The following is a 27,327-nucleotide window of genomic DNA, read 5'->3' as shown; positions in this document are numbered from 1 at the left end:
TTCTAGTAAATCACATGATACATCCAAATAATCTCTAAATTTTAATAACACAACAAAATTAAAGAATTTTGTTCTCCTGTATGTAAAGACTATACTTCTAGGCTCACTAGAGATCTGTGATTTGGAAACTATTTGTAGTGAAGAACCATTTTTTTAAAATCCCCATCTAGCACAAAGCAATAATCTTGTAAAATACAGTAAGAACTATCCAAAATGAAAAATGAAAAAAAAATACCCAGGGATATATAAAATATAAGCTCAAATTTTTAATTATTAGATTCAATTTTATTATTAGAGCTAAGTGTTCTATCAATTGCTATAAGAATTTCTAAACACTCTCAATTTCTGTACCTGTTGAAGAGTAACAATTCATGGAGTATCCTCATTCCCTGAACCACACTTTAAATAGAATTTCTTTAGAATGTTCTCCATTTTCACCATAGTGGTGTCTTCTACAGTTTAACTGAAGAAACCTGATTACCTGTATTGAACTGGTCATTTTTTATGAAAACTGATAGTGCCATATGCTTGTGCCTCCTGCATACAGAACTAGATGCCTACTCACCTCCCTGTGTCACTAGCACATATTCTAAAATCACTTAAGCAGAACCTCTATAATTTTTTCTTTTGAGACCTCAGGCATAGAGTATCTTTAGCTAAAAATATCTGATGGATGGCTATACAAGCTTTAATTGAGCAATACTCAATAATTAAATTCTGATTTTGTAAGCTTCATTTGCTTCACCTGTTAGGCCAGAGAGGCTTTGCACTCAGGTTCAAACAGCTTGTTCAGATGATATGAGATAGCCCTTTAGGAAAGCTCTCACAGAGCTATCAGATATTGGGAGGCATTTTTGGAGTAAGGTGCTGTGAAAAAGCACCTAACAGCAAATGCTGTCAGGAGGGTTGTTAGGTGTACACTCAGATGTCTACATGTTGGGGAGTGACATCAGGAGGTAGTAACAATGCTTGGGTTCTCAGAATGAATATAGGTTGACTGATCAGGTCACCCACCAAGTGAAATCGTACAAGATAAACAAAAAAAAGTTGCTAAATTAATTCTCCTTGATAAGCTCCTTTTCCCTGACCTTGTGTTTCCACTTGGAGGAACTTCCACCAAAATAATAACCCGGTTTTTCTCCCGGTACCTTATTTACTCCTCCCTCGAAGTGACTTAATCTCTTTGGTAATTTCAGAGAAGAAAATGAGCTCAGCCTTTCCCACTTTTCACCCTTTCAAGCAAGCCTTCCCATAAGAAGGATGCAATTCTGATTTCCTTTCTTATGCATGCTGTAAGGAGCAACAGGATTTCTCTAGCTTGCACTGGTAAGAGTATCTGTTTAGAAAGCATTCCATTTGACTGCACATCTGAGCCATGGCTTCCATTTTAGAATAAGTAATGAAACTTTTTTTATAGCCTCCATATTTCTGATATCTGGGCCTCTCAGTTTCAACCTATGGAAAGGAGGAAGCAGATGATATTTATTGACCCCTTAGCATCAAACATAAATAGTAATTTTCTGTTTAAACACTTTACCATTACTGGTTGTTTGTTTTTTAACAGAATGAAAATTTACCTACCTTACAGTAAAACCAAGCTGATGCTCTGGGGTTTTACTAGTTTTATCATTACCCAGATACAAAAGGACTTACAGAACAGTGGAATAGCCTACTAAATATTCAGTGGTTCCTTGAACTGGGAAAGATATACAGAATACATGGGTCCAGTAACTGAGGCTTGAAAGAGGAAATGCCACCTCTCACTGTTATACCTAATAAGCTCCTTCAAACATACGCTTTCTGTCCAATTCTACTGGCCAGAGCTCTTAGTATATTCAAGGTATGTTTCCACTGGGGACACAACAGTTGTACCATTAAATTAGAATCTGAGGTTGCCACCTAGTCATTTGGGTTTACAGATGTCAAACTGTTAAAAAAGGTGTTGGCTACAATGACAGGTTCTAATCATCAGGGGGAAATAGGGTTGTTGCTAAACAAAGGAGGCAGGCAGGAGTGTGGCTGGCTCCACAGTGGTCCCTGAAGCAATCTCTTAGTGCTTCTAAATTAGTGGCAGAATATGTATAGCAACCACATGCATGCCCTTAACATTCATCTCTCAGAAACAAAGATTATGTTGGAAGATATTCTCCATGGGACTCTCACATTTCTTACAAGCAAGACACTAATAGCCCTTCATTCAGCAATGTATTTTCAAGGATATTTGTATAGTGAACAATATTAGAGATAGTATTTCCCCCTAGAGCAAAGGGAACCTTTCCCTACATCTTTGGAAGACAGTGTCTCTATCTATTATAAAAGATTAGGGTTCCCTGAGAACAGAGTTCTCCTGTCTCCTGTGTACAACAATCACCTGGTACCATATGTGCTGCCTCCACAGGATTTGGGAACAAGGAGAAAGAACCATACAAACATGCTGATGACCATGCTGTGAATAGTTAGCTTCCCTAGTCTCTAACACAGGACTCTCATGTCTTCTGCCAGAATCCATGAAACTGGGGCAGGCTAACTTGAAAGCTTTCTAAAGGAGTAAAATCTCAAACCCTTCACGATTCTTCACAGGTTACTCCACTGAATAAGAAGTTTCAATCATCTGAGGCAATGACTAAGGGCAAACTAACATGGAATGGATGCAGTAGGGTGTCAAATCATAAATTCTAACAAGAGCCTTATGATCAGCCACATAAATGAGGGTTCTACCACCTATCCAAATTTTCAACATCTGTGAGTTTTGTGTGTTAAATTCTGTAACAAATATTTACAAGTTTTCTTAAAACTTTAGTAGTAATTCATACATGAAATAAAATAATAATACAAAGTATTTACTGGGTAATAGACACTACTAAGCTATTTGTAACTAACAGTTAATACATTCCTCCCAATGACTGACTGGAGTGGATAATATTGTGCTCATTTTATAGATGAAGAAATTGAAGCTGAGAGAGCCAGGTAACTTGATTAATTTTTTTCAGGTCATTAGCAGTACCTCAGTGAGGCATTCCTTAAGTATCCTATCTGAAATGTCAACTCACTTCCCTATAGATATTACATATCCCTCCTTCGCTGCTTTATCTTTTTAGCACCTCTAACACACTATATAATTTCACTTATTTTTTTCATCATCTGTATCTTACTAGCTATAAATAACTGACCTAAGTAACTTTGGAGAACAGAATTTGACTAGATTATGTAAGATGAAAGAAAAAAGAAATAAACACTATATACTTATTCATAATTTGTTTTCCACAAATGTACAGATTAACCAATCTGCAACAAATCTGGGATATTGCCAGATTACTCGTAGTCAAAGAAATCACAAAAAAGGGGGAAAGCTATAATGAATACTATGTTGTTGGAGTACAGTCAAAGGTACATATATGAACTAATTTTTATACATAGGTAGATACAGAAATGTTGATATCTCTGTATACATGGTTAGTATATACAAATATATTTCATAGCTCTCTCTGCACAGGCATATAAGCAATGAATACCCATAATAGCAACAAACACGCCTACTGCCCAAATCTAATTCTCTATTAAAAGAAACCAAGCTCTCGTGGCCAATTTTAGGTCTGAGGCAGGGAAAATGCAAGCATCTTACAGTGCCAGAAAGTAAAGATAACCGTTTAAAAAAAATGGGGACATGTCAAAAGGACACAGGAGCCAACCTAAAAGAGCTCCCAATGGCCAAAGCTGAAATATTTTTTGTTTTAAGACAGAGTCTCTGTCATCCTGGTTAGAGCGCAGTGGCGTCATCATAGCTCCCAGCAACCTCAAACTCCTGGGCACAATTGATCTTCCTGTCTCAGCCTCCCAAGTAGCTGGGACTACAGGTGTGAACCAACGCTCCCAGGTTCCTTAAAAGAATACTAAATAAAAAATTAATCCTTGAGAAACCTTATCCATACAAAAAAGTAGACGGACAATGAGATTTTGTTTATAATGATGCCATTCAATTCTTTGGATTCCTTCTTGGTTACATGCCAAAACTTGAATTATTTACCATTAAAAATATTTCCAACAATCTATCTGCTAACACCTCAATTAGGGCCTCTTTCAACTTTTAGGAAAGCAATGAATTGAAAACACCGATGCCCTGTTTTCATGATTGCTATTTGGCTCCACTGGTCAAGTTTCAGCAAGTCTGAGGTGTTTTTTTCTATGAACAGGAAGGACACCGTGAAGGACAAGCCTTCTCCACGGGCGCCTTCTCAAAATGGGGATAAAGAGAAGGATTTTCTTGAAACTACGCTCGGGGCAGCCTCCAAGCACCCTGTGTAAGGAGGCCTCAGGAACAGACAACTGCTGTAGTGGAGATAACGAACAGGGCCCTCCGTGAGAGCGGGATTGGGCACCCGGCAGTAAGCGACGAGTCTGAACTGCGCGACTTCACCGTAGTTCAGCAGGGAAGGCGGCCAGTCGGCCCAGGTCCCCGTGCTCTGAGAAGCGGGTCGGCGTCACCGAGGCCTCGAACGCGGCCTGGAACGCGCGCGACATTCGACATCTCTTCCCTCAGAAACGCGGGCCGCAGAGCGCGGCGGGCTGAGCGCGGGCGCAGGCGCAGGCGCGGAGGCGGGCGCGACGGCCACCGAGACGGTTGGTGATTGGACGAAGCGGGCGCGGGGGCGTCTGGCCGGCACGTACAAGAGCAGCGCGAGGCGGCTTTTGAAGGATGCGCCTTTGAGCTCGTGGCCGTCGCGCAGAGCGGCCTGAAGAGAGAGGTTGAGGCCGGCAGGAGGAAGCAACGGCGGCGGCGGCGGCCGGCAAGCTTCTTGCCTGCGGCTGCCCGCCTGCCTGACCACGGGGTCCGTCGGAGAGGGCAGGAAGGACAGCCTCGGTGGGTGCGAGTTGGGCCAGGACTCCTGAGGCCACCTCCGAGATAATATTTTTTTTTCTTTTTCTCTTTTTTCCTGACCTTACTGATGTCTCTTCTGACCCCCCCGGTAGATTTAAGGGCTTTTCCACGGACCGCTGTGCCTTATTGCCCTCTTGGTAGCGGAATTTAGGGAGGGAATTCAGGTGGTAAGAGTTGTGTGTCTGTTAAAGCTCACAGAGCAGTGCCGAGGTCATTTTAAAGAGGGATTTGGCTCAAGTCATGTGAATGTGTGTGTAAAAAGCCATTTATGGACATAGGGGGTTTGTTCCAGATAAAGTATTTTTAGTTTACTTAGTATTTTGTTTTTCGTTTTTCGATAATTTTATCATGTTTGTAGGTGAGAAAATGTCTGGCAACAATGACTGGTTTCAGAGTTCCCGGGTCCCTAGTTTTGCCCAGATGCTGAAAAAGAACTTGCCAGTTCAATCATCAGCCCAGACGGTAACCACACCCGCAGGATATTCCTCGGAAAGTTACAGCCTGTCGAATATGGCATCCAAGGTTACGCAAGTGACGGGTACGACTTCTCTTTCATTTGTAATAATGACTCAGTTCCTTAAGATTCTAGGGTGGCCGGTAGGTTCTGTTGCGCCGCTGGTTTAAATGTTTCCTGCATATATATACATTTACCTGTGGCCATGTCCCACCTGGAGCTGGGATCTGACTCCCAACACTGAGGAGGCCCATGGAACTCCTTCCCCGTGCTGCTGACTTAACCATACCTTACCACCTTTATTGTTCAATCCCTTCAAATTTGTCTTTTTTTTTTTTTTTTTTTTTTTTTTTTTGAGGTGAGGCTTCAGGGCAGCAACTGGATTTATACTGGCTTCTATTCCACCCGTTACTTAGTGTAGTGTTAAGTATAAAGCAAGGGCAAAAATTAGGTTGAATTCAGTGTGAAAGGCAGTGTAAAACAGTGCATGGGAGCCAGAAACTGGGTTCTAGTCCCAGGTCTGTGTCTTTCTCCTTTCTAGGCTTTAGTGATGTCATCTGTAAAATGGCTTAGAGGGCCTCTGAGGACCTTGACATCACTAAAATTCCATGATTCCTCAATCACTGAATAATGATATAACCTTTTGTTCAAAATATTTTTAGTACTCCAAGAGATATATGCAATAACAGGTTGTGCTTGTCATGTGTGCCAAAATTGTTTAGTAGAAACTTAAAAAAAACATGAGACTAAGTATGTGGGGTGACTAAATGTATGTGGGACAATCTTCTATTTTCAGAGAGGATTTAGTGCTTTTGCTCTTTTTTGTTTTTGTTTTTTTAACCAAAGTGACAAACATTTATTTTTAGGTAATTTTCCAGAACCATTGCTTTCCAAAGGTCTTTCATCTATTTCAAATCCTGTCCTTCCTCCAAAAAAAATACCTAAGGAATTTATAATGAAATACAAACGTGGAGAGATAAACCCTGTGTCAGCCTTGCACCAGTTTGCACAAATGCAGCGGGTTCAGCTTGACCTTAAGGAAACCGTAACAACAGGCAAGTGCAAAGTCATTTGGTTATTACATTACTAGAAAACATTTTCCATTAAAAGCAGACCATAACAGTGGTGCTACATTTGGTTCTTTCACTTAACATTAGGGTTAGCTAGCTACTTGTATGTTTTTACAAGTATACTTAAGAAATTTTTATATTCACACTTTAACCTTTTGAGTCATTGCAAATAACTCTCACATATAGAAATTTTATAATCATTGAATCATAATTTTTTTTGGCTAAACCGAAATCTGCCTCACAGATTATTTTGGGACGTAAATATTTATTGTACAATAAACATGCTTTTTTAGAGATGTTAAATATTCAGGCTATGATTATCTTATGAGAAGGATTCTGGTATGCTGATGCCTAAGAAAAATTAGGGTCAAATTTGGCTTCTGAAATTCAGGGATTAGATGTGAAAAGATCATTACATGATTGGTATAGTATGGACTTGTTAGAATTTTCTCCATTCTCCATTAAGCCCCCTAAACAGAAAAATCTGTTATTATGTTGTGCCTTCAAGATGGCTACAGGAGTACGTATCAGTAAAATGCAGGAAACAATTTCTGTGAAATCTTCACAGTAGCCAGTGATTAAGAAGAACTTTAGGAAAATGGAGGAATAAGAGAGTAAGTCCTCTTAGGAGGCATTGACAAGCTTAAAGAGTATGAGTCAAAAGCAATCTTTTTAAAAAATCTTTATGTGGTTATGTGCGTGTGTGTGTGTGTGTACACCCATACACAGAAGTAGTTTGGTTTCATTGATTTTCCTGATACTCATTTTTGCCAGTAGGGATTTCAAAGCTAACATCTTTGCAAAAGAATTTAAAGCTATCAATTTTAGTAAAGGTTATCCCAACATCATTGAGTTTCAGTCTGTTGCTTAAGGTGAAATACCAGTAGACTAACAGGTGAAAAAAAGAGGGTCTTAATGTAGAAGGTGATGTTTTCTTAATGTAGAAGGTGGGTTTAATCTGTGTAACTAATTAGCTTTTCTCCATTATTCTTGGACTGCCATCAGAAAATGTAAACAATTGGTCACTGGGGGAAAAAAACAAGGCAAATCTTCACTGTTCTGAGCAAAAACTATTCAAAAACATAACCCATTGATCATTGGTTTATGTTCAGAGTATAGTTGAATAATCTGATTCAGTAAATTTGGTAGTAAGACTAGAGTGTCGGTATTTTTAAACTACCTACATGTGATTTAGATCCATGCTAAAGTTTGAAAATCTGGTTTATAAACAGGCTGAAGCTTAAAGGCTCAGCATTCTGACACAGAAGACTTATTAACAAATTTGATGCATCTTATACACAAGAATCATCTGGGCCACTTGTTAAATATACAAAATGCTCTCTGGTTTAGTATTAAATCTGGATTGGAAACCAGGTGATCATGAAGGAAGAAAATTGGGAAGCTAAGGTGGGATGTTGGTGGGAAAGCAGTTTACCCAGATGCAGTCAGGACTTAACTTGTAAAACCTTGATCGTATGTCTTAAGAAAAACAGTTAATCTTATTGTGAATATGTGTGGAAATAGTGGGTTTTATGTGTTAATGACATTGTACCTAGCCATCTGTAACCAGAGTGAGACTTAGGCTCTTAAAGGCCTCCTAAAGTCCTAATACCAACAAATAAAACTTGAAACAGAAAAATCTTTGACCTGTAAATTTAGGAGATGAATCCATTTCATTTTTCACCAGACAAATATGAAAGCTAAGCAAAAATAATTATGTAAAATTAATCCTTGTAGGAATCTTGAATGATGAGACAGACATTCAGTTTAATTCTTTAGTATTAATCTTTTTTAATTGTTTGTTTTGGTTTTCCTTCTGTGCTAGCCACCAACCCCCACACCCTAGACTTCCCTAAACTGTAATGGTTTGTTGATTTGCTTAACATAATGCCCTGATGGGCACACAAGATTTCTTCAAAGGAATTCCTTATGTTCTGGATATTATAAAAGTATTAGAGCAATCCAAGGATGGGAAGAATTTAATTTTATTTGTACTGCAATTGTAAAGAACTGAGATACTACATACAGTCTCCACATTTTACCTTTCATTGGTTATTTGATACATATTTGAGTGTTTACAATCACCAGGCATTGTACTAGACACTCACTGTCACCCCATGTATCCCCTGTATTGTAACACTGTCCCTATTGTTCACACTGAATCTAGAGCCAGTCTACCTACTGGAATCCTCAGAATTAGTTCAGGGGCCCATCTGGCTTTAGTATTAACCCTTATTGGCCCTATAAAAAGACTTAGTATTTCTAAAGTAAGTAGTTTCCCAGAATTTTTGTACTGAAATATTTTCCTATATACGGACATCATTTGCAAGAATATATTGTAAATTATTATAGCATTCATTTTGAATTCTTTTTCAAGGTAATATTATGGGACCATATTTCGCTTTCTGTGCTGTGGTAGATGGTATTCAATACAAAACTGGACTGGGACAAAATAAAAAGGAGTCTAGATCCAATGCAGCAAAATTAGCTCTTGATGAGCTTCTACAATTGGAAGAACCTGAACCAAGAGTTTTAGAAACATCAGGTAAATACTCTTCATTATATGGTATTTATAAAATATATCATTTTCCAGAAGGAATCTGAGAGATCTAATGAGTTACTTGGTAACTGCAAGATAGAAGTTGCAGAGTTTATTCAAACTTTCATTTCTTTCAGCTGGTGTCTGCTGATTAATAGTTAAAATGCTCTTGCATATTTTAGCACTGTAAGATATAATCATGTTGCTAAACTGTCTAATGACTTGTCAGATCGTTAATGGGTTTGAGTCCTAAAATTTGGTTTTCTCTGTAATTTATTAGATTCTTATTATGCACTTAACACTCTACATTTAATAGAGGTTTTTAATGCAATTTTTGCAAAATTTGCCTGTGTTTAAATTCAGTACATGGTAGACTGACTTGAGAAAATAGCCTAAGGTAGCATAACAAAATAGGTTAAGAGGACAAACTCTAGAATTAGATTGCTCAGGTTGAAATATTGACCCTGTGTGGACAAGCTATTTGCCCATTAAACCTGTTTCATTTAAAAAGTGGAGAAAATGATAGTAACTACTTCCTATGTTTGTCTTTAGGATTAAATAATAATTGCAAGGACCTTAACCAGTGCCTGGTGAATAATATACAATCAAATAATAGTTCTTATTAGATATTAATCAATTTGAAAAATGTTAGCATTATTATATGTTAGCAGTTTTTCATTTTATGTTAAATTATATTTTGTTTTACCATAAATGAGGCAACTTTTAAAAAGAAAAACATTTAAATTTGATTTAAGCAGTGACTATAAATACTTTTTAAATGCAAATGTATTTTAAATGTATTAAAAGTATTTTTAAATACTTTTTAAATGCTCTATTCTATTACTGGGTTTTTTTCTTTTTAGTCTTTTAATTTTAGCTTTTCTTTCATTTTTTTCCTTAATGCTTTCTTTAAAGAGTCTTTATGTTCTTTAAGTTGAATTCTTATTTCATATATTTTTGATGTTTAATTAAAACCATTTAATAATTTAAAATGATTTATTTTGCCACATCTTGTAAGTTTTGATGTATAGTCTTATTATTTTTCAAATAGTATGTCATACTTTGGATTTAGTAGGTACTTAGGGAAGAGTATTTTGTTTATTTTCATATTATATTCTGCTCACTATTAACTTTTAAGATTCATTAATAGTTTAGGGCGAGGTATGATTTTGGTAAATGTTAAGTGTTGGCATCATAAATGCTGTTTTATCCTTACTTTATTATAATCCTTTGATTTGTTGTTTACATATTTGACCTACAAAAAGCAATGATGTAATTATTTTACTTTGCTCTAACGTGTACCTTTTTAATTCAATACAGAATTACTCCTGTTGTGCTGTTATATATATGTGTATATATATTTGGTCTTAATCTTTTTTCTAATATTCCTGGTGCTACTTCTAGTTAATTTTTGTTCATTGTTTTTGACTATCCTGTTTTGATTTTTAAAGTATTTTATTAGGCATAAAATTAGGTATTTTTTGACATAAAGAATATTTTAATAATAGTTTAATATTTGCATTGTCATAATCTGATAAATATGTATGTTTTTTGTTTCCTTTTTTCCTCTTTTTTGTCATATGGACAATATTTTCTTTGACTTTTTTAAAAAATTGGAAAGTAATGGGTTTAATGTAGAAACACCCTTTTAATATAAAGTCAGTTTTGACAATTTTTAGTACTGATTTTATCATTTAATAATTTTGCAAACCATATTAAATTTTGTGTTTGTCTATCACTTATTCAGTGTTGTGTACTATATTATAGTCTGGGTAAACAAATACTATCCACCTGGAGCTTAGTGACTAGTAGTTTATTCAGATTTTTTTAATGAATACATCTTTGCCTTTCCAGATGTTTAACAAATTAATGTGAAACACAGAACCTATGATAAATAATATTCTTAAGACATTCCTTCAGCTAAGAGAAATCCTTTATGTGCAATTATTGTATCAGCTATTCACCCCATCTCAGTATACTATAGCTCCACTGATTATTTTTCCCCAGTTTCCTTCCAATCATAGCCTGTAGTAGAATCAATAAATCTATGTGTTTGAAGATGTTCCAAGTTTCAGGGATTATGGTAGGTACTGGGACTCTAGAATTAAATAAGACCTACCTGTCCTTTACCTTCTAAGAGCTAAAATACTTTGTTGAAATCAAGTTAAAGTGTATCTACAGAATTTCTTGAGCATCTAATTTAATTATCAGAAAAATATACTGGTGATTGGTTTCTCATGATAAATGCTTTTTCTTTAAGGCTTTTCAAAATGTTTAGGGCTAGCAAATGTTTTTCCCAGTGGTCTACAATCATCAGTTTCTAAACATTTATGTTTTCTCTTTTGTGAAAAGGTAGCATTTACCCATCTCTATACTGTTTCCACTTTTATTATTTTCTCCAAAACTGCCAACAGTGCCTTAATTACAACTAAAAGTTCTTTAGTGATATATTTTCTCTTGGTCCAGATCCTGGAAATAAGGTCATCTTTTCTCCTGTAGTGAGCTATACTTTCTTCTTTAATTTGTTCTATACAGCTGGGTTTAAAGATTATTTTTCTCACGAAAGGATATAGAAGAAAGATAAGCACTGAGTATTCATTTCTTCTCTTGGCTGTTAACCTTACAATAGTTTTTCTAGTCTTTTCCTTATTTACATCATGAAACTTAAATTTTAGGTTGTTTTTTTTTTTTCAAAATCCTGAACTCACCACTATTTCAAAATTATTTTTCATGTGTATCTTTCAAATTTTATCCATGGTTTTTAAGTATAGCTCTTTATTCATAACTGTTTAAAAACCTTTTTGCTCTAATTTTTTTTAAAGTGCAGTGTGATTAATGATACTGTGGTAAGTTTTGAAAATCTTTAACACTTGACACAATGATTAAGAATCTGGTTTCTAAGTTTATTTGAATAACTTTAATCATTTAAAAATTTTAATTGTAAAATACACATAAAATTTACCATCTTAACCATTTTAAGTGTACAATTCAATAGTGTTAAGTACGTAGACTTTGTTGTGCAACCAATACCTAGAACTCTTTTATTTTGCAAAACTGAAATTCTATACCTATTAAGTATCAATCCCCATTCTTCCCCTTTCACCCAAGCCCATGTTAACCACCATTCTACTTATTGTCTCTGTAAATTTGAGTATTCTAGGTACCTCATAAAAGTGGAATCATACAGTTTTTGTTTTTTTGTGATTGGCTTGCTTACTTAAGATAATACCCTCAAGGTTCATCCATGTTGTAGCATGTGTCAGAATTCCTTCCTTTTAAAGGATAAATGATATTCCATTATGTGTATATTCCATATTGTCTTTATCCATTTACCTGTCAATGGACACTTGGGTTGTTTCCACTTTTTGGCTATTATGGATAATGCTGCTGTGAACATAGGTATACAAGTATGTATCTCTTTAACACCCTGCTTTTCATTCTTGGTGTTACCAAGAAGTAGAATTGCTGGATCATATGGTAATATTTAAATTTGAATCACTGCTATACTGTTTTCCATGATGGCTGCATGCACCATTTTACATTCCCATTCACTGTACAACACAAGAGTTTCAATTTCTCCACACCCTGCCAACAATTACCTTTTGGGTTTTGTTTGATTGGTTGGTTGGTGTTGTTTTGTTTTGTTTTGTTTTGTTTGTTTTTGTCTTCTGGCCTCAAGCCATCCTCTCACCTTGGCCTCCCAAAGTGCTAGGTTTATAGGAATCAGCCACCATACCCAGGATGTGCCTTCTCTCTTATCAAAGAGAGGGATTTTTTTGTTTGTTTGTTTTTGAGACAGGGTTTCACTCTGTTGCCCGGGCTAGAGTGCAGTGGCATCATCATAGTTCACTGCAACCTCAAACTCGGGCTCAAGTAATCTTCCTGCTTAAGCCTCACAAATAGCTGAGACTACAGGAGTATGCCACCATGTCCTGCTAATTTTTTCTATTTTTTTTGTAGAGATGGGGCCTTGCTGTTATTGCTCAGGCTGATCTCAAACTCGTGGCCTCAAGTGATCCTCCTGCCTGGGCTTCCTAAAGTGCTAGGATTAAAGGCGTGAGCCACTGTGCCCAGCCTATTTTTTTGATAGTAGACATCGTAATGGATGTGAGGTAGTATCTCATTGTGGGTTTTGTTTATATTTCCATAACAATGAGTGATGTTGAGCATCTTTTCACATGCTTATTAGCCATTAGTGTATCTTCTTTAGGTAAATGTCTAAGTCCCTTGCTCATTTTTTAATCAGTTTAATTTTTTGTTGAGTTTTAGAAGTCCTCTATATATACTGGATGTCAAACCATTATCAGATATTTGATTTTCAAATACTTTTTCCCATTCTGTGGGGCTGCCATTTTACTCTGTTGGTAAAGTCCTTAGATGCATAAAAGTTTTTAAATTTGATGAAATCTAATTTGTCTATTTTTTCTTTTGTTGCATATGCTGTTGATGTCATATCCAAGAAATCATTGCCAAATCCAATGTTGTGAAGCTTTTCCTCTGTTTTCTTCCAAGGGTTTTATACCTTTAGCTCTTATATTTAGGTCCTTGATCCATTTTGAGTTAATTTTTGTATGTAGTGTTAGGTAAGGGTTCAACTTCATTCTTTTGCATGCAGATAGCCATTTTTTCCAGCATCATTTGTTGAAAAGATTTCCCTTTTCCTGTTGAATGGTTTTGTAACCTTTGCCAAGAAATCATTTGATCATACGTGCAGTTTTCTTTCTGCACTCTGTTCCATTGATCTATGTCTGTCATTAAGCCAGTACCACACTGCTTTGATTACTAAAGCTTTAGAATAAGTTTTGTAATCAGGAAGTATGAGTCCTCCAAATCTGTTCTCCTTTTTCAAGATTATTTTGGCTGTTTTTGTACATGGTATTTTAAAATGCAGACCATCTTACAGTTTTGTTTTGCTTATTGAAATTATTTTTGCATAATAAACAGGATTTAGTATCTTTAACTTTCCACTTGAGCCATAGTTACTTGAGTAAACGGAATTAAATATTTGAGTTTTAAAAGTTCTGCTTATCTAAAGTCCAGGGTGTTAGATATATAATTTGAGTTAATATTTCTAATTTTACTTTACTAATATGAGCCCTAAGCTGATATTATCACTTTATTTGTTCATTTCTGTATATTCAACCAGTTTTCCATCTTACTCAAAATTTAAGTCCAGAGAAGCAGTTCTGTTTGCTTTCTTTGTCTTTATGAATGCTTCTTAAGAGAGACTGACTAGTTGATACCTTAGCTTCTAAAGCCTCCTCATTTAAGCTTTCCTGATCTCTTTTGTCCTCTGGTTTAGTATGATTTTCTGTTCTTGTTTGTTCTATGTTCCCTAACTTTGGGGACCAAATTGGAAAGCAGTTACAAAGAATGGGACTAAAAGCATCAAAAACTTTGGATGTAGCATTCTTCTAGAAAAATAAAATAGTAAAATAGTGTTAAACTGATTTTTTACTTACTAATTTTTAATGTTTTAAATGTTTTATACAGTATTGTAACTATAAAATTGTTCATAAGAATGTAAGATAGGACTTCAGTTTGGTTGCTTTTCAGCACGTTATATCTATTATAATGCAAGCTATATGGTAGTGTAAGATTAGGAAACACAGAAATTTGATGGCTTACAATTGACATATACAGAAAAAATCATTTTTGGATTGCTATTTTACTCATGTTTCCTTATGATTTTTGTTTTATTTACAGGTCCTCCTCCTATCCCTTCAGAACCTGTTGTTCCACCTGAACCAGCATATGTTTCAAAAGTACATTATGGTAGGGAAAGTCCTTTATGATGATCTGTTTTAGAAGAATAACCCAATTACGAATTGTAACATAATTAAAATATGCATACATATGAAAATATACATTAACATTTTATCATTTGAACCTTTCACATGTCTACAAAGAGGAGAATTTCCTTCTATACGATGCTAAAAATTAGAGAAATAAGAAATAAAGAAGAAAGCTTGAAAGATTTTTTTTTTTCCCTATAAGGAGACGGTTCATCAATTTCATACATATGCTTCTTTAAGAATTCTTTGCTTTGGTGGGCTTGTCATTAGTGAAAACTAATGGCATTCTGATGCTTGGTAGTCATTTCATGCATTCATTTCAGATAATCTATTCACTTTCTTTTAATGGCAGTTATTTGTCACTCAACCCCAAGAAAGCTGCAACTTCAATTGAAGGTACTAGTTTTGTGACCTAGGACCAGTTACTTCTGTGTACCTTTTTCCCTCATTTATAAAAATGATTACCTTATAGGGTTCTTGTGAGGATTAAATGAATTCATACGTATAAAGTACTTATATCAGTGCCTGGCACACAATAGATGCTCACTAAATAGTAACTACGATTATTTTATTGTGACACTTCATCACATTCAACATTGTATGGTAGATATTATGTACTTTTCCTTTTAGATTATGAAAGGTAGGGAATATTCTTAATTTCTACATTGACTACATTGTAGGCACATTTCAAGTTTAGAGTATTTGTAAAATTAAAATGAAGAAGAAAAGGTGCCTTTCTTACTTTTCATTTTCCAGGCCTGGAGATTAGGACTTGAAAACTTTTATATCTATTCAACCTTGGTTTCCCATTGTCTCTCTAAGGTTTGCACATCTATGTGCTTGCATGAAGTATAAAAGGACCAAACTGGGGAAAATAGGCATATTCAGAAGATAAAAATCCACCAATAGTTAGTTGTAGTCTCTAGCCTGATAATTGTAAGAATTGATGAACAGAAGGGCCAAGAGGGATCAGTGCTGCAGCAGTGATCTCCTAATATGAGAGGAGGCTATTGTCCTTTCAGCCTCAGTGGACGTTTTTCATGAATAATGGGGTAGAATCCCAGCCCAAGGGCTGACAAATAATATAAATTGCCATTATGCAGGAAAACAGTTGATAATCTGTGGTAAAGAAAGATTATGTAGTTAAAAAAAAATAAGAGTAGAATCATATTTGGTAGGCTCAGTTTTATGTGTCAGACAAGGGGGAAAACAAACTTCATTCTTTAAACTCACAAGTAAAAAAAAGTTGGATGTTATAACTTTTCCATGAAAAAGATTTGAGACCATAAAAATCTTCCGAATGCGTCCTGTTGGACTAGTTGTAGAGGTAGTCACTATTTCACAGCCTGTCTACTTTGCCACATGTTTCTAATTGGACCATATCTTCACTAAAAATAGTGCTGTTTGTCTCTGAAGAATTCGGGTTGGTCATAATACCAAATAGCACTTGAAATTAGCAACCTGAAATCAATGAAGAAATGGTTAACTGACATTATATGTGTCACGTTTTTATTTCGTCCTTCATTTCCAATAATTTGTGAGACTATTCCCTTAACAGCCAGCACACATGTGCAGGGAAAACAATATTGTACTTGTTCCTCATTCCTTTACACACAAGAAAAAACACAATAAGATTTGATTATATTCACAATATTATTTCTTTTAAATACTAAACTAAGATCAAAGGTATTATCTGTATGAGGGTTATTCCCAAATGTTTTTTATGATATTCCACAGCAGAACATTTTCTTGCCACATACATGTCAAGATTAGTTCTGTCAGCACTAATTGCAGTACTTTTTTATTTTGAAGCATAACACAAAATAATTGCTTAACTCTAGAGCAGATGATTAAATTATAGTACATTCATTCTATGAAACCATTAGGAAGAATGAACTAGTACTAATGTCCATCTTTGATATCCAAGACCAAGTAAATATAGAAAGCAGTGTTTAGCATGCTCCACTTTTTATTTTTTAAAGTAATGTATGTTTATAAATTGTTTCTCAAAATATCCATAAGAAATTGATAATAGGGATTGCATCTGGAGAGGGAAACTTCTGAACGTATAATTTGTTTCAAAATTAAATATAAAGAAATCATTAAGTAGAAAATTTTTCTCCTGTATCCATGAGTTTTTGATGATAAACAAAGCCAGTAGTTCATTCTACTTTCTCTGAGAGCTTCATTTTGTAATTACAGAAAAGTACAAGTTTAATGGGGTTACAAGAACATGTAAATGAGCTGAAATGAGTTGTATGTTGGCTGAGACTAATGTCATACTTTTAGCATTTATGTACCTTTTAGAAAGTAATTATTAAGCAGATAAAAAGAATTTCTGTAAAAATTATAATTAGTTATACATTTAAAATGTACACTATGAGAGCAAAATTGTTTCATTTTTTTTTTCCCTCTGAAAATATTAAATGGATCGCAAACCTCTTGATAGACTACCAGCAATCACCATGAAAGATCAGGAACCATCAGTGGTTTTCAACCAAACTTTGAGAAACACTATATTTAAGTGTATTAACCTCATTTTCCAGAACAGTGATTCTTCATGAGGGATACATAATCGTTTATAAACAAAGCAACAGATTGCCAGGGCCCTACTTTAGAATCTCAAGCTCTGTCGTAAAGAAAAAGAATCCATTATAACTTTTGATGTATATTCTTGGTAATAAACTGTTCTATGGTTATCCCAGTTACTTAGAATGATCTTCATTCTCTTTCAAAATTTGGAACTTTTTTTAGTGGGACCAAGATACTATATGAAGAGTCTAAATGCTTAGTGGTTTGTAGTGGTTCTGTGGGGCAAGTAATAAGGGAGTGCATTTTGATTGTCACAATGATTGAGGAGGATTACTGGCATTCCGTAGGATGTTGATCATCTTGCAATGTGTGGGACAAACCTATTATGGAACAAAGAATTTTCTTGTGTCCTATATGACTTTTGAATATCTTATCAGATTAAACTTTACAAATACAAATCAGTAGCCCTCTAGTATGTAATACTGGCACATCTATTTATAAGAAGTTATCCAAAAAGGCTCAATAACTTGTGTGTTCTTTTAGAATTGAATACTTTAACAAAAACTCGATCATGACATAAAATATAAATTTGTTTACATATGACTATAAATTATTAACTAATTTGATTATAAGTTTGTAATAAGAATAAGATACCTCTGGGAGAAAGCACAGTGTTCTTCAAATTAATATTTTGATTTTTTTTCTAGAAGGGAGACATATTCAGTATGCAAAGATTTCACAGATTGTAAAAGAAACATTTAATCAACTAATTTCTAATCATTCAGAATATCTGAAATGTAGCAATTCATTGGCTGCTTTTATAATTGAAAGAGGTAAGTCCCAATATTTGGAATGTGTTATTTTGTAGAAAAACTAATATACTAATGGTCTGAATTATACTATATTAATATTTTAGTTAACTATCTTTGCTCTATTCACAGTGATCTTTCATTGATTTGAAGTGGCCTTTTCTAGTAGGCGTGGGTCATTAAACACAAAGGTTTTCAAAGGTACACTGAGCAGAAACCAATAGAGAACTTGCAGAATGGTAAAAGGCCTAACATTTTAAACCTTAACCGTGGTAATACTACTATCCTCCTGAAATCTAATCCTCATTATAACAAACATTGAGAGGGGGGGTGTAAAAATTAGTATCTTTTCTTCATTTTTAAGTAAGAATATATTAAAATATGGAAAATCATATTCTTGTAGACATTATAATGATTCTAACTACATTTTTACCTTTTGTGAACTTTTTTTTTTGAGACAGAATGTCACTCTGTTGCCTTGGCCTAGAGTGCCATGGCGTCAGCCCTAGCTCATAGCAACCTCAAACTCCTGGGCTCAAGCAATCCTTCTGCCTCACCTTCCCGAGTATCTGGAACTACAGGCATGCACTACCATGCCCGGCTATTTTTTTCTATTTTTGGTAGAGATGGGGTCTTGCTCTTGCTCAGGCTGGTCTTGAACTCCTGAGCTCAAACGAGACTCCCGCCTCGGCCTCCCAGAGTGCTAGGATTACAGGCGTGAGCCACCATGCCTGGCCCTTTTGTGTACTCTTTAATGTTCTGGGTTTGATCCTTAGTTAAATGTTTGAGCCTTGTATTCATCTCTGAATTACATATTGTATATGATACAAAACAATTTGAGATTTGATTCTTGTCTTTAAGGAGTTATTGTGATCTAGATGGGAAGAAAAGATACACTGGTTGAAAGTATAAGATAAAAATTAAAAATTGTTTTGTATAATGCAAAAATGTGTGAGAATTCATAGATAGGAGAGAAATGATAGGGTTAAAATGTTTAGGAAAAAGTGAGACTTAAACTGAAACTTTAAGGCTTGCTAAAGTTTGTATAAATAGAGGAAAGGAAGACATTTTGGGGGAGAGAAAGGCATGATGGACGAGAGCAGCAGTGGGAAAACTATTTATGGGACAATGAGGTAAATTTATTGCTCATACAGAGTAGTCTGTGTACAAGAGTAATGCAAAATATAGTTAGATTGATAAAATAGTGCCAGATTATGAAGTGGCTTAAAAGGTTAAAGTCAAAGGTTAGATTTACATAACAATAAGACCGATAATCTGTGAAAGATTTTTAAACAGGGTTAAACATTGTGCTGTAGTTGTTAGGAGAATTAACATCAGACTCAGCCCTGCTCCTTAAATTACTTTCGGCAAGTTATGTCCTTGACATCTCTATGCCTTAATTTTCATTTTATTTGTTAATAGAGATAATAGAAATAACAATCCCTACTTAATCGAGTTGTTAGGATTAGATATGATAATGTAAATAAAGTATTTAGCATGGTACTTGGCATTTAACTTAATAAATTTCATTTGTGATGATTAAGATAAATGAAGCAATAATTGACAAAAATTTTTCTAAGATATTATAGGGGTTGAACCTGAATTATGGAATGACAATATAAGTTATTGAGATGGAATACCTAAATTAGAGTCAAGGTGGACATGAACAGGAAGGGAAAAAATTGATATAAGATGCAGTTGACAATAAATAAGTGAAATGAGATGAATAAAAAATAAGAGCATCGTTTCACATTTACACAGAGTAGTGTTTCCATATACACAAGGAATCTAGAAGCTGGTGTGAAGTTTGGTGGAGAAAAGCATAGATGAAAATAATGTAATTTTAGAAATTATGAGTATGAATACGGGATGAGAAATTATAGTGAAATATTGAACATTCCTGGACTAACTCACACAGTCAATACATACTTAAAATGTATTAGAAACCTTTTGTCATTATTTTTCAGTGGGTCTTTAAGAAGCTGTCAAATCCAAAAGTCCTTTTCTCTCCTGCCATATCTTCTCCATTGTGACAGTAGAGGAAGAATGAGCCACCTCTTACAGGCTAATTCTTTCACTTAAGTTCTGATTCCATTCCTGTTCACATCTTTTGGTTATCTCCTCTTTTTTCTTGCATTATCAAACAAATATCTCCCTGCAGCATTGCAAGTCAAGATATAGAGTCCAGAAAGAAGCTGAGTTCTTGGCTGTGCTGGTGCTCTTTGTAACTCAGAGCTTCATCACCATTCCAGAACTTACAGTATATAATTCTATTCAAAGGAAGGTTCACAGACCTGGTTATTGAGTCAATTTAGCATTAACGGGATCACATCTGTACCCTAGGAATGAAAATAGAGTCCATGCTCAGGTGTCCCTGATTAATATATCTTTGCTTTCATCTCTTCAGTGTCCTGGAAAGCCTGGCTTCCCAAACCTCCATCCTAAAAATAAATTAAAAAAAAAAAACAAACCTCCTTTTAAACTCATTGCACCTTACTCCTTAAATCCAAAGTCATTATTTACTTGACCTTACTTCATCAAGAACCTGTTTATAGCCACTATGTCTACTCTTCACTCCAATTTAGCTTTTTTCCTCTACAGCTTCTTGGAAAAGTTCTTGTCAAGGCTACCCACTGACTGCATGTTGCAGAATCCAGTGAATTTTGTTACATACTTTTATTTATCCATTTATCTGTTGAGACACTTAGGGTGGTTTCCATACCTTGGCTATTGTGAATAATGCTGCAGTGAACATGGGAGTTCAGATATCTCTTTTGATCTTAATTTCATTTCCTTTGGATGTATACCCAGAAGTGGGATTGCTAGATCATGTGGCAGTTATATTTTTATTTTTAAAGAAGTCTTCATATTATTTTCCATAGTGTCTGTACAAATTTACATTCCTACCAACAACACAAAATACCTTTTTATCTACATTCTCACCAAAATTTACTGCATTCTGACTTTTTTTTTTTTTTTTTTTTTTTTTTTTTTCCTGAAGAAAATCAGCAGGTAAGCATTCTGACTTTTTGATAGGAGCCATCCTAACAATATCTCATTGTGGTTTTGATTTGCATTTTTCTGACAATTAGTAATGTTGAGCACCTGTTTGTGAGTCTTCCTTGGAAAATATGTCTATTAAGGTTCAGTTCCTTCGCTCATTTTTTAATCAAATTTTTTTTAACTGTTGGGGAGTTACATATTTTAGATATTAACCCCACTGGATATATGGTTTGCAAATATTTTCTTCCATTTTGTAGGTTGCCTTTTCATTTTGTTGTTTCCTTTGCTATGCATAAAGTAGTGATCTTGAGTTGTAATTTGGATGGTTTTTGCTTTAGCAGCTTCCCCATATCTCTTAGGTAAAATCCACAAACTCTTTAGCAAGGTAAATAATGTGTTTTTCTCTAACTTCATTTTATACCATTTCCTTCACCCTACTTGCTGGAGCAGCTACACTGATCTTCTCTCTCTGCCCAGGGTGGTATGTACATATTATTTCTTTTGACTAGAATACCCTTTCACTAATGCTGAGAAATTTCAGCTTCTTGGGGAGGGGATTCTGGAGCTAGTCTGCATTAGGTGATCTTTGCTCTCATTATTCTTCACATCAGCCCCGTGTTTGTTTCTTTCAAAGCACTTATCACAATTTGAGGTTTGTTTAGTCTTTTTCTCAAACTCCTGGGCTCAAGTGATCCTCCCACCTCAGCCTCTTGAATAGCTGAGACTACAGTAGCATGCCACCATGCTCTGCTTGTTTAGTCTTTTTTGTCTCCCCTACTAGAAGCTTCGTGAGGGCATGTCTTGCTCAACATTTTATTCGTGGCGTCTACTCAGGTGCCTGGTACTCAGTAGAACCTCAACAATTCTCATAGAATTAGTGAAATTCCTTTAGGTAGTTGCAGATATAAAACTGAATTTTGTTTGAAGGGCTAGACTTGAGATTTTCTGATCTCATCAACATAGAAGTAAAAGGTAGAATGAGGATGATATTCAGAGGGGAATATTTTTAAAAAGGGACCTAGTCACTAGGCAATAAAAAGTCCTCATCATTAGGATATGAGAGGGGAAAAGACCACCAATTTGAATTGTGTATTTTTGGAGCCCAGAATTTCAAGGAGATTCAAGTGGAACGTAGCAAAATGTAAATGGAGTAAAGCTACCAGAAAAAGCATAAGGCTCTTGTTTTCTTCAAGAAACAATGTCAGTAGAACAGAGAAAAATAATTTGGTTTATAGAGAGTGAGTGGATTAAGAAAAATTAGAGGTATTATACATAGACAGTTTAAGACAAGTAGAATGGCAAGTGAAGTCTTTCAGAAAGATAAATCTAGATGTAGAAGAAATGGATGCATATTTGAAAGTCAAGGATATTTGGTTATTCTGTTGATTATGCTAAAAGTTTAAATTATGTATCATAAGACTGCTGCCTTTTTAATTGGAATATTCCTTTTTTTTTTTTTTTTTTTTTTTTTTTTGAGACAGAGTCTCTCTCTGTCACCCCAGATAGAGTGCAATGGCATCATCCTAGCTCACTGCAACCTCAAACTCCGGGGCTCAAGCGATTCTCCTGCCTCAGCCTCCTGAGTAGCTAGGACTATAGGCATGCACCACCATGCCCGGCTAATTTTTTCTATTTTTAGTAGAGATAGGGGTCTTGCTTTTGCTCACGCTGGTCCTGAACGCCTTACCTCAAGTCATGCTCCTGCCTTGGCCTCCCAGAGTGCTAGGATTATAGGTGTGAGGGATACTACTTCTTAAATTTTGCTTCTTATAAGACTCTAAGACTCTTAATTTGAAATTGTACAATTATTTTTCCATGTTTTAGTCAATATATTCTATTTAATTAAAAATGATGGGATAACATATACTCACCAGCAAACTAGTATTAACTGAGCAGCACCTAAGTGGACACATAGGTACTACAGTAATAGGGTATTGGGCAGGTGGGAGGGGGGAGGGGGCAGGTATATACATACATAATGAGTAAGATGTGTACCATCTGGGGGATGGTCATGCTGGAAACTCAGACTTGTTGGGGGAGGGGGGAGAGGGCATTTATTGAAACCTTAAAATCTGTACCCCCATAATATGCCGAATAAAAAAAAATGATAGGATAGAGGTAAGGTATGAACACAGGGAAGAAAGGTTAAATTAACCTTCTACTATTCACCTTTTTCTTTCAGCTGGACATCATGAAGTTGTAGCTATAGGCACAGGTGAATATAATTATAGCCAGTGCATTAAGCCAAATGGAAGAGTGTTGCATGACACTCATGCTGTTGTTACAGCAAGAAGGTCTCTCCTTAGGTAAGGTAACATATATTCAATGTCATCAAATATTAATACTTTCAGCCCAAAGTAATTTCATATAAAAAGTCTTTATTTACAAATGGAATTTTACTAATCATTGAGCCAAGGATGTGACATTCTCCTATCTAAGTTATCTGATTATTTCCATGTCACCTTTGGAAACCCTATCATAGTAACTCCACTATCTAGTCTGTGGATTTTAGAGGCTTTCATTATTAAGAAGCTGTGAACTTAGGCTTTTGGAGCCCTACAATCTTTTTTTAAAAAGATAAAAATGACATTTTTTTACTTAAGTTATTGGAAAGTATAGCTTTAGATCTACACCAAGTAAGCTTGTTTCACCCCTAAATTAGTCTTACTTATCCAGCGCCAGAAACCAACTGGTTCATGCAAACTTTACCATATACCTGAGTGTAGATTAAATATTCTGGCAGATCTCAGAGGAAGGGGCTGAGGTGAGCATGCCTAGTTTCTCTTTCCAAATTCATCAGTCACTTTAATCTTTATTTAAGAAGAGTGAATAGCAAGTGGAGAAAAGAGGCAGGAATTTGAAGTCCTTTTATATGAAAACACAAAAAGTAGGAAATGAGTGTTACCTTCCATACTATCCACCAGCTTTAGTTCTTTTAAGCATTGAACTTAATTTTTATCAAATTTTTTGTTATGGAAATTTGCAAACATACACAAGGGAGAATGGGATAATTCCATCAGTAAATTCAGCTTCAACAGCTATTAGTGTCCTGCTGTTCTTGTTTAATCTCTGCATTCTTTCTTTTTGTTGGTGTTTTCTTTGCTGTGGTAGTTTAAAACCCATTTAGACATATGGTTTTCACTGTATTGTTACTATGTTTTTTCTTTAAAACCATTAGGGAGCAGGAACTATAGTTTTGTAGTAGTAGTAATAGTTTCTTTGGGTAGGGAAGGAAAAATAGAAGTAAGGCAAAAGGTTGGCTCTTCACCTGGGAGGTTGGTAACAGAATTGTCTGAGGAAGAGGGGAGGAATCGGTAGAGAAATGGGTCTTTTGCAGGATATGATAGTTGAACACTCAACTGTGAAATGAAATTGTAGTGGTAGTCAGGGAATGGTGTTGTAAGGCAGGTTACAGAGCAGACTAGGCTCCAATTGAGGACTTCTTAAGGGACTTAATGTTTCGTTAAATAAAGCTAAGATTATTTTAGTAGTTCTTATCAAAACTTTTGACATCCAGGGACATTGCTCATGGCATATATGGGATGGGATATGATCAAGATACATCTTTTATAAATTTTATTACTTGTTAACGTTATAACATTTATTTTAGGTACTTTTATAGACAGCTTCTACTCTTCTATAGTAAAAATCCTGCTATGATGGAAAAATCAATATTTTGTACAGAACCAGCTTCTGATCTACTCACTCTTAAACAGAATATCAACATTTACCTCTATATGAACCAACTGCCAAAAGGATCAGCCCAGATTAAGTCACAGTTGTAAGTATTATGGAAGTTGTTTTTAAAAGCAAGTAGGATGATCATGCTATATATTCTGAATCCCTACAGCAAATAGAATGAATAAATTCTAATTATCCATATTCTCCCTCCAGCATTGAGTTGCTCATTTGTGGCCACAAATCCTTTCCTGCTTCCTTCCACTCAACCTGATCTATTACTACTACAGGTTGAGCATCCCAAATCTAGAAATCTGAAATCAGAAATATTCCAAAATTAAAAACTTTTTGAGCACCAACATGATGCTCAAAGGAAATGCTCATCAGAGCACTTTGGATTTTGAATTTGGGTTACTCAACCAGTAAGTATAAAACAAATATTCCACAATCTAAAAAAAATCCAAGTGATAGTTAATAAATTGTTTCACAAGGATGGATTTTTCACAAAAATCCATCCATCATATTTTGATGATACACTTCCGATCCCAGGCATTTCAGATAAAGGATGTCCAACCCATACATAAAAATTCTATGTATTTCACCACTTTTTTTCCATACCATTTAACATCTCCTTTCTATTTTTAAAACTTCATAAACTTAGGAACATGTGGACTTAATGTGCTATTCACATAGAAATACAGTAGTCTATGGCCAAAACGTCATTGCTTTGTTGAATGGATAGCATCAGGTAGCATAAAATTTAAATAGTACAGAGAGAAGTATAAAGAAAAAAGTAAAATTCATCTCAAGTCTGACCTTCTAGAGATAATCATGGGTAATATTTTGATAAAAATTCCTCCAGTAACACTTTTAAAAATAAGATCAATGTTCACTAAAGAGAAACTTCAGGGAAAATAATTTTAGATTTTAATGTTATATTTTATTAGAAATGAAAATTAAAGAATTATCAGTTTTCTTTCTCTCATTTCATAGTTTTTAAAAATTTTTATACAGAGGGAAGAAATAACTCACTATTAGGGGAATGAAAATTAGTTTTTCTTCTGATTTTTTAAGGGACACAAGAAGGTGATGGTATGAAAAAATATCTGTGCTGGAATCTCTAAATGTGGTTACTATCTATTTTGTGTTAATCTTATAGAATAAAGTCACTCCATTCCTACCTCACTTTGTGCTCGCATCTGTTTCTGTTACTAAAATTAAGTGTGTGCTTGCAAGTTAAACATTTTAGAAAATATTTTTATGTACGTATGGATTTTACTATGTCAACTTTTTTTTAAGAAGAAACTTTCTTTTCTTTCTCTAGACGTCTTAATCCACATTCTATATCTGCATTTGAAGCCAATGAAGAACTGAGTCTCCACGTGGCTGTTGAAGGAAAAATTTATCTCACTGTTTACTGTCCTGCAGATGTTGTTAATAGAGTAAGCAGTATGTCCTCAAGTGACAAATTGACAAGATGGGAAGTGCTTGGAGTACAGGGAGCATTGCTGAGTCATTTTATACAGCCGGTTTATATCAGCAGTATACTTGTTGGTAAGTGGAATTTTGGTTCTTCCTAGCCTCTTTAAGAAAAATCTCTGTATTTTACTTATCAGTATAAAGTCAGCTTTTGTGTACGTGAAACTTTAAGGTCAAAAGAGAGATCCACTATTTTGTTGAGCTGTTTGTTTCATGGCAACTTATAATCACACTTAATACAATATGACTTTTGTCATCAGGAGACCAAGAATTAATATTTCAAATTATCCAATTAGATATATTCTGTCTCAAACTTATGCTTTTGTTTGCATAATATTTAATTCCCCCCCCCCTTTATTTGGGGAGAAGATGCCTTAAACTTCTCAAATCTAAAACCTTATATCGTCTTCTCCCTGAAGTAAGAGAAATGTTAAACACCCATTTTGGCTCTTTCATTATACTTTTTTTTAATATTTGGTTATGACATAGACCCCTTTGATTGGTCAAATGAGTACAAAGTAACTAGAACACAGATAATATCAATTAGTAATTCTTTCATTTGTAGGAGATATTTAAGAATGCTGGATTTATATTTGAATGGCTTTCCAGATATCTCATTAACAAAACAATTTTGGGGCTCATTTCTGCAGTTTTCACAAGGTCTTGTTTCAAAGTTTAATTATCCTTGTGAAACAATTTATTACTATCACTTAGCTGTTCTTTGCTTATTGTTAATTTTTGGAAATGAATGCATGTGCAGGTTTTAGATCCTCACATAACATTAATATTTTTGTTTTTAGGTGGTGCTAATTCTGGATTTTTTTTCTTGGTTTTTTTAATATATTTTATACCTATTTAGGAATTTCTCTTATTGTGGTTTTTATTTCGGTTCCATATGCATACAAGGTATTGTAAAAAGAGAAATGGTTATTTATTTTATTTGTATATGAACTACATTATTTGGTTCACAGTTTAAAAGATTAAAAGTGGTATTTAGTGAAAAATTTCCATCCAGGCACCCATTTTACCTCTGTGGAATCAAACATTGCTATTAATAGTTTCTTGTTTTTCTTTCCAGAGGTAGTTAATGTT

At 34.8% G+C, this 27,327-nt stretch overlaps 1 protein-coding gene across 3 annotated transcripts in view; it reads left to right on the top strand.

Annotated features, from left to right (window-relative positions):
- The first annotated feature begins 4,531 nt into the window (after nucleotides 1–4,531).
- ADAD1 (adenosine deaminase domain containing 1) overlaps nucleotides 4,532–27,327 on the top strand; it is a 48,756-nt gene continuing 25,960 nt past the window's right edge. For all 3 annotated transcript variants that reach the window (XM_012784197.3, XM_012784196.3, XM_012784195.3), the window contains exons 1-9: nucleotides 4,532–4,858; nucleotides 5,235–5,414; nucleotides 6,197–6,385; nucleotides 8,778–8,945; nucleotides 14,646–14,714; nucleotides 17,974–18,099; nucleotides 23,261–23,384; nucleotides 24,689–24,859; nucleotides 26,081–26,310. In XM_012784197.3, the coding sequence (XP_012639651.1) occupies nucleotides 5,243–5,414; nucleotides 6,197–6,385; nucleotides 8,778–8,945; nucleotides 14,646–14,714; nucleotides 17,974–18,099; nucleotides 23,261–23,384; nucleotides 24,689–24,859; nucleotides 26,081–26,310 (1,249 nt within the window). In that variant the 5' untranslated portion in view covers nucleotides 4,532–4,858; nucleotides 5,235–5,242. The remainder of the gene's footprint in view (nucleotides 4,859–5,234; nucleotides 5,415–6,196; nucleotides 6,386–8,777; nucleotides 8,946–14,645; nucleotides 14,715–17,973; nucleotides 18,100–23,260; nucleotides 23,385–24,688; nucleotides 24,860–26,080; nucleotides 26,311–27,327) is intronic.

Source organism: Microcebus murinus, chromosome 15, assembly GCF_040939455.1.
Source record: "Microcebus murinus isolate Inina chromosome 15, M.murinus_Inina_mat1.0, whole genome shotgun sequence".
In the NCBI taxonomy this organism is placed as follows: Eukaryota; Metazoa; Chordata; class Mammalia; order Primates; family Cheirogaleidae; genus Microcebus; species Microcebus murinus.
This window is presented reverse-complemented; position numbering and strand designations above follow the sequence as displayed.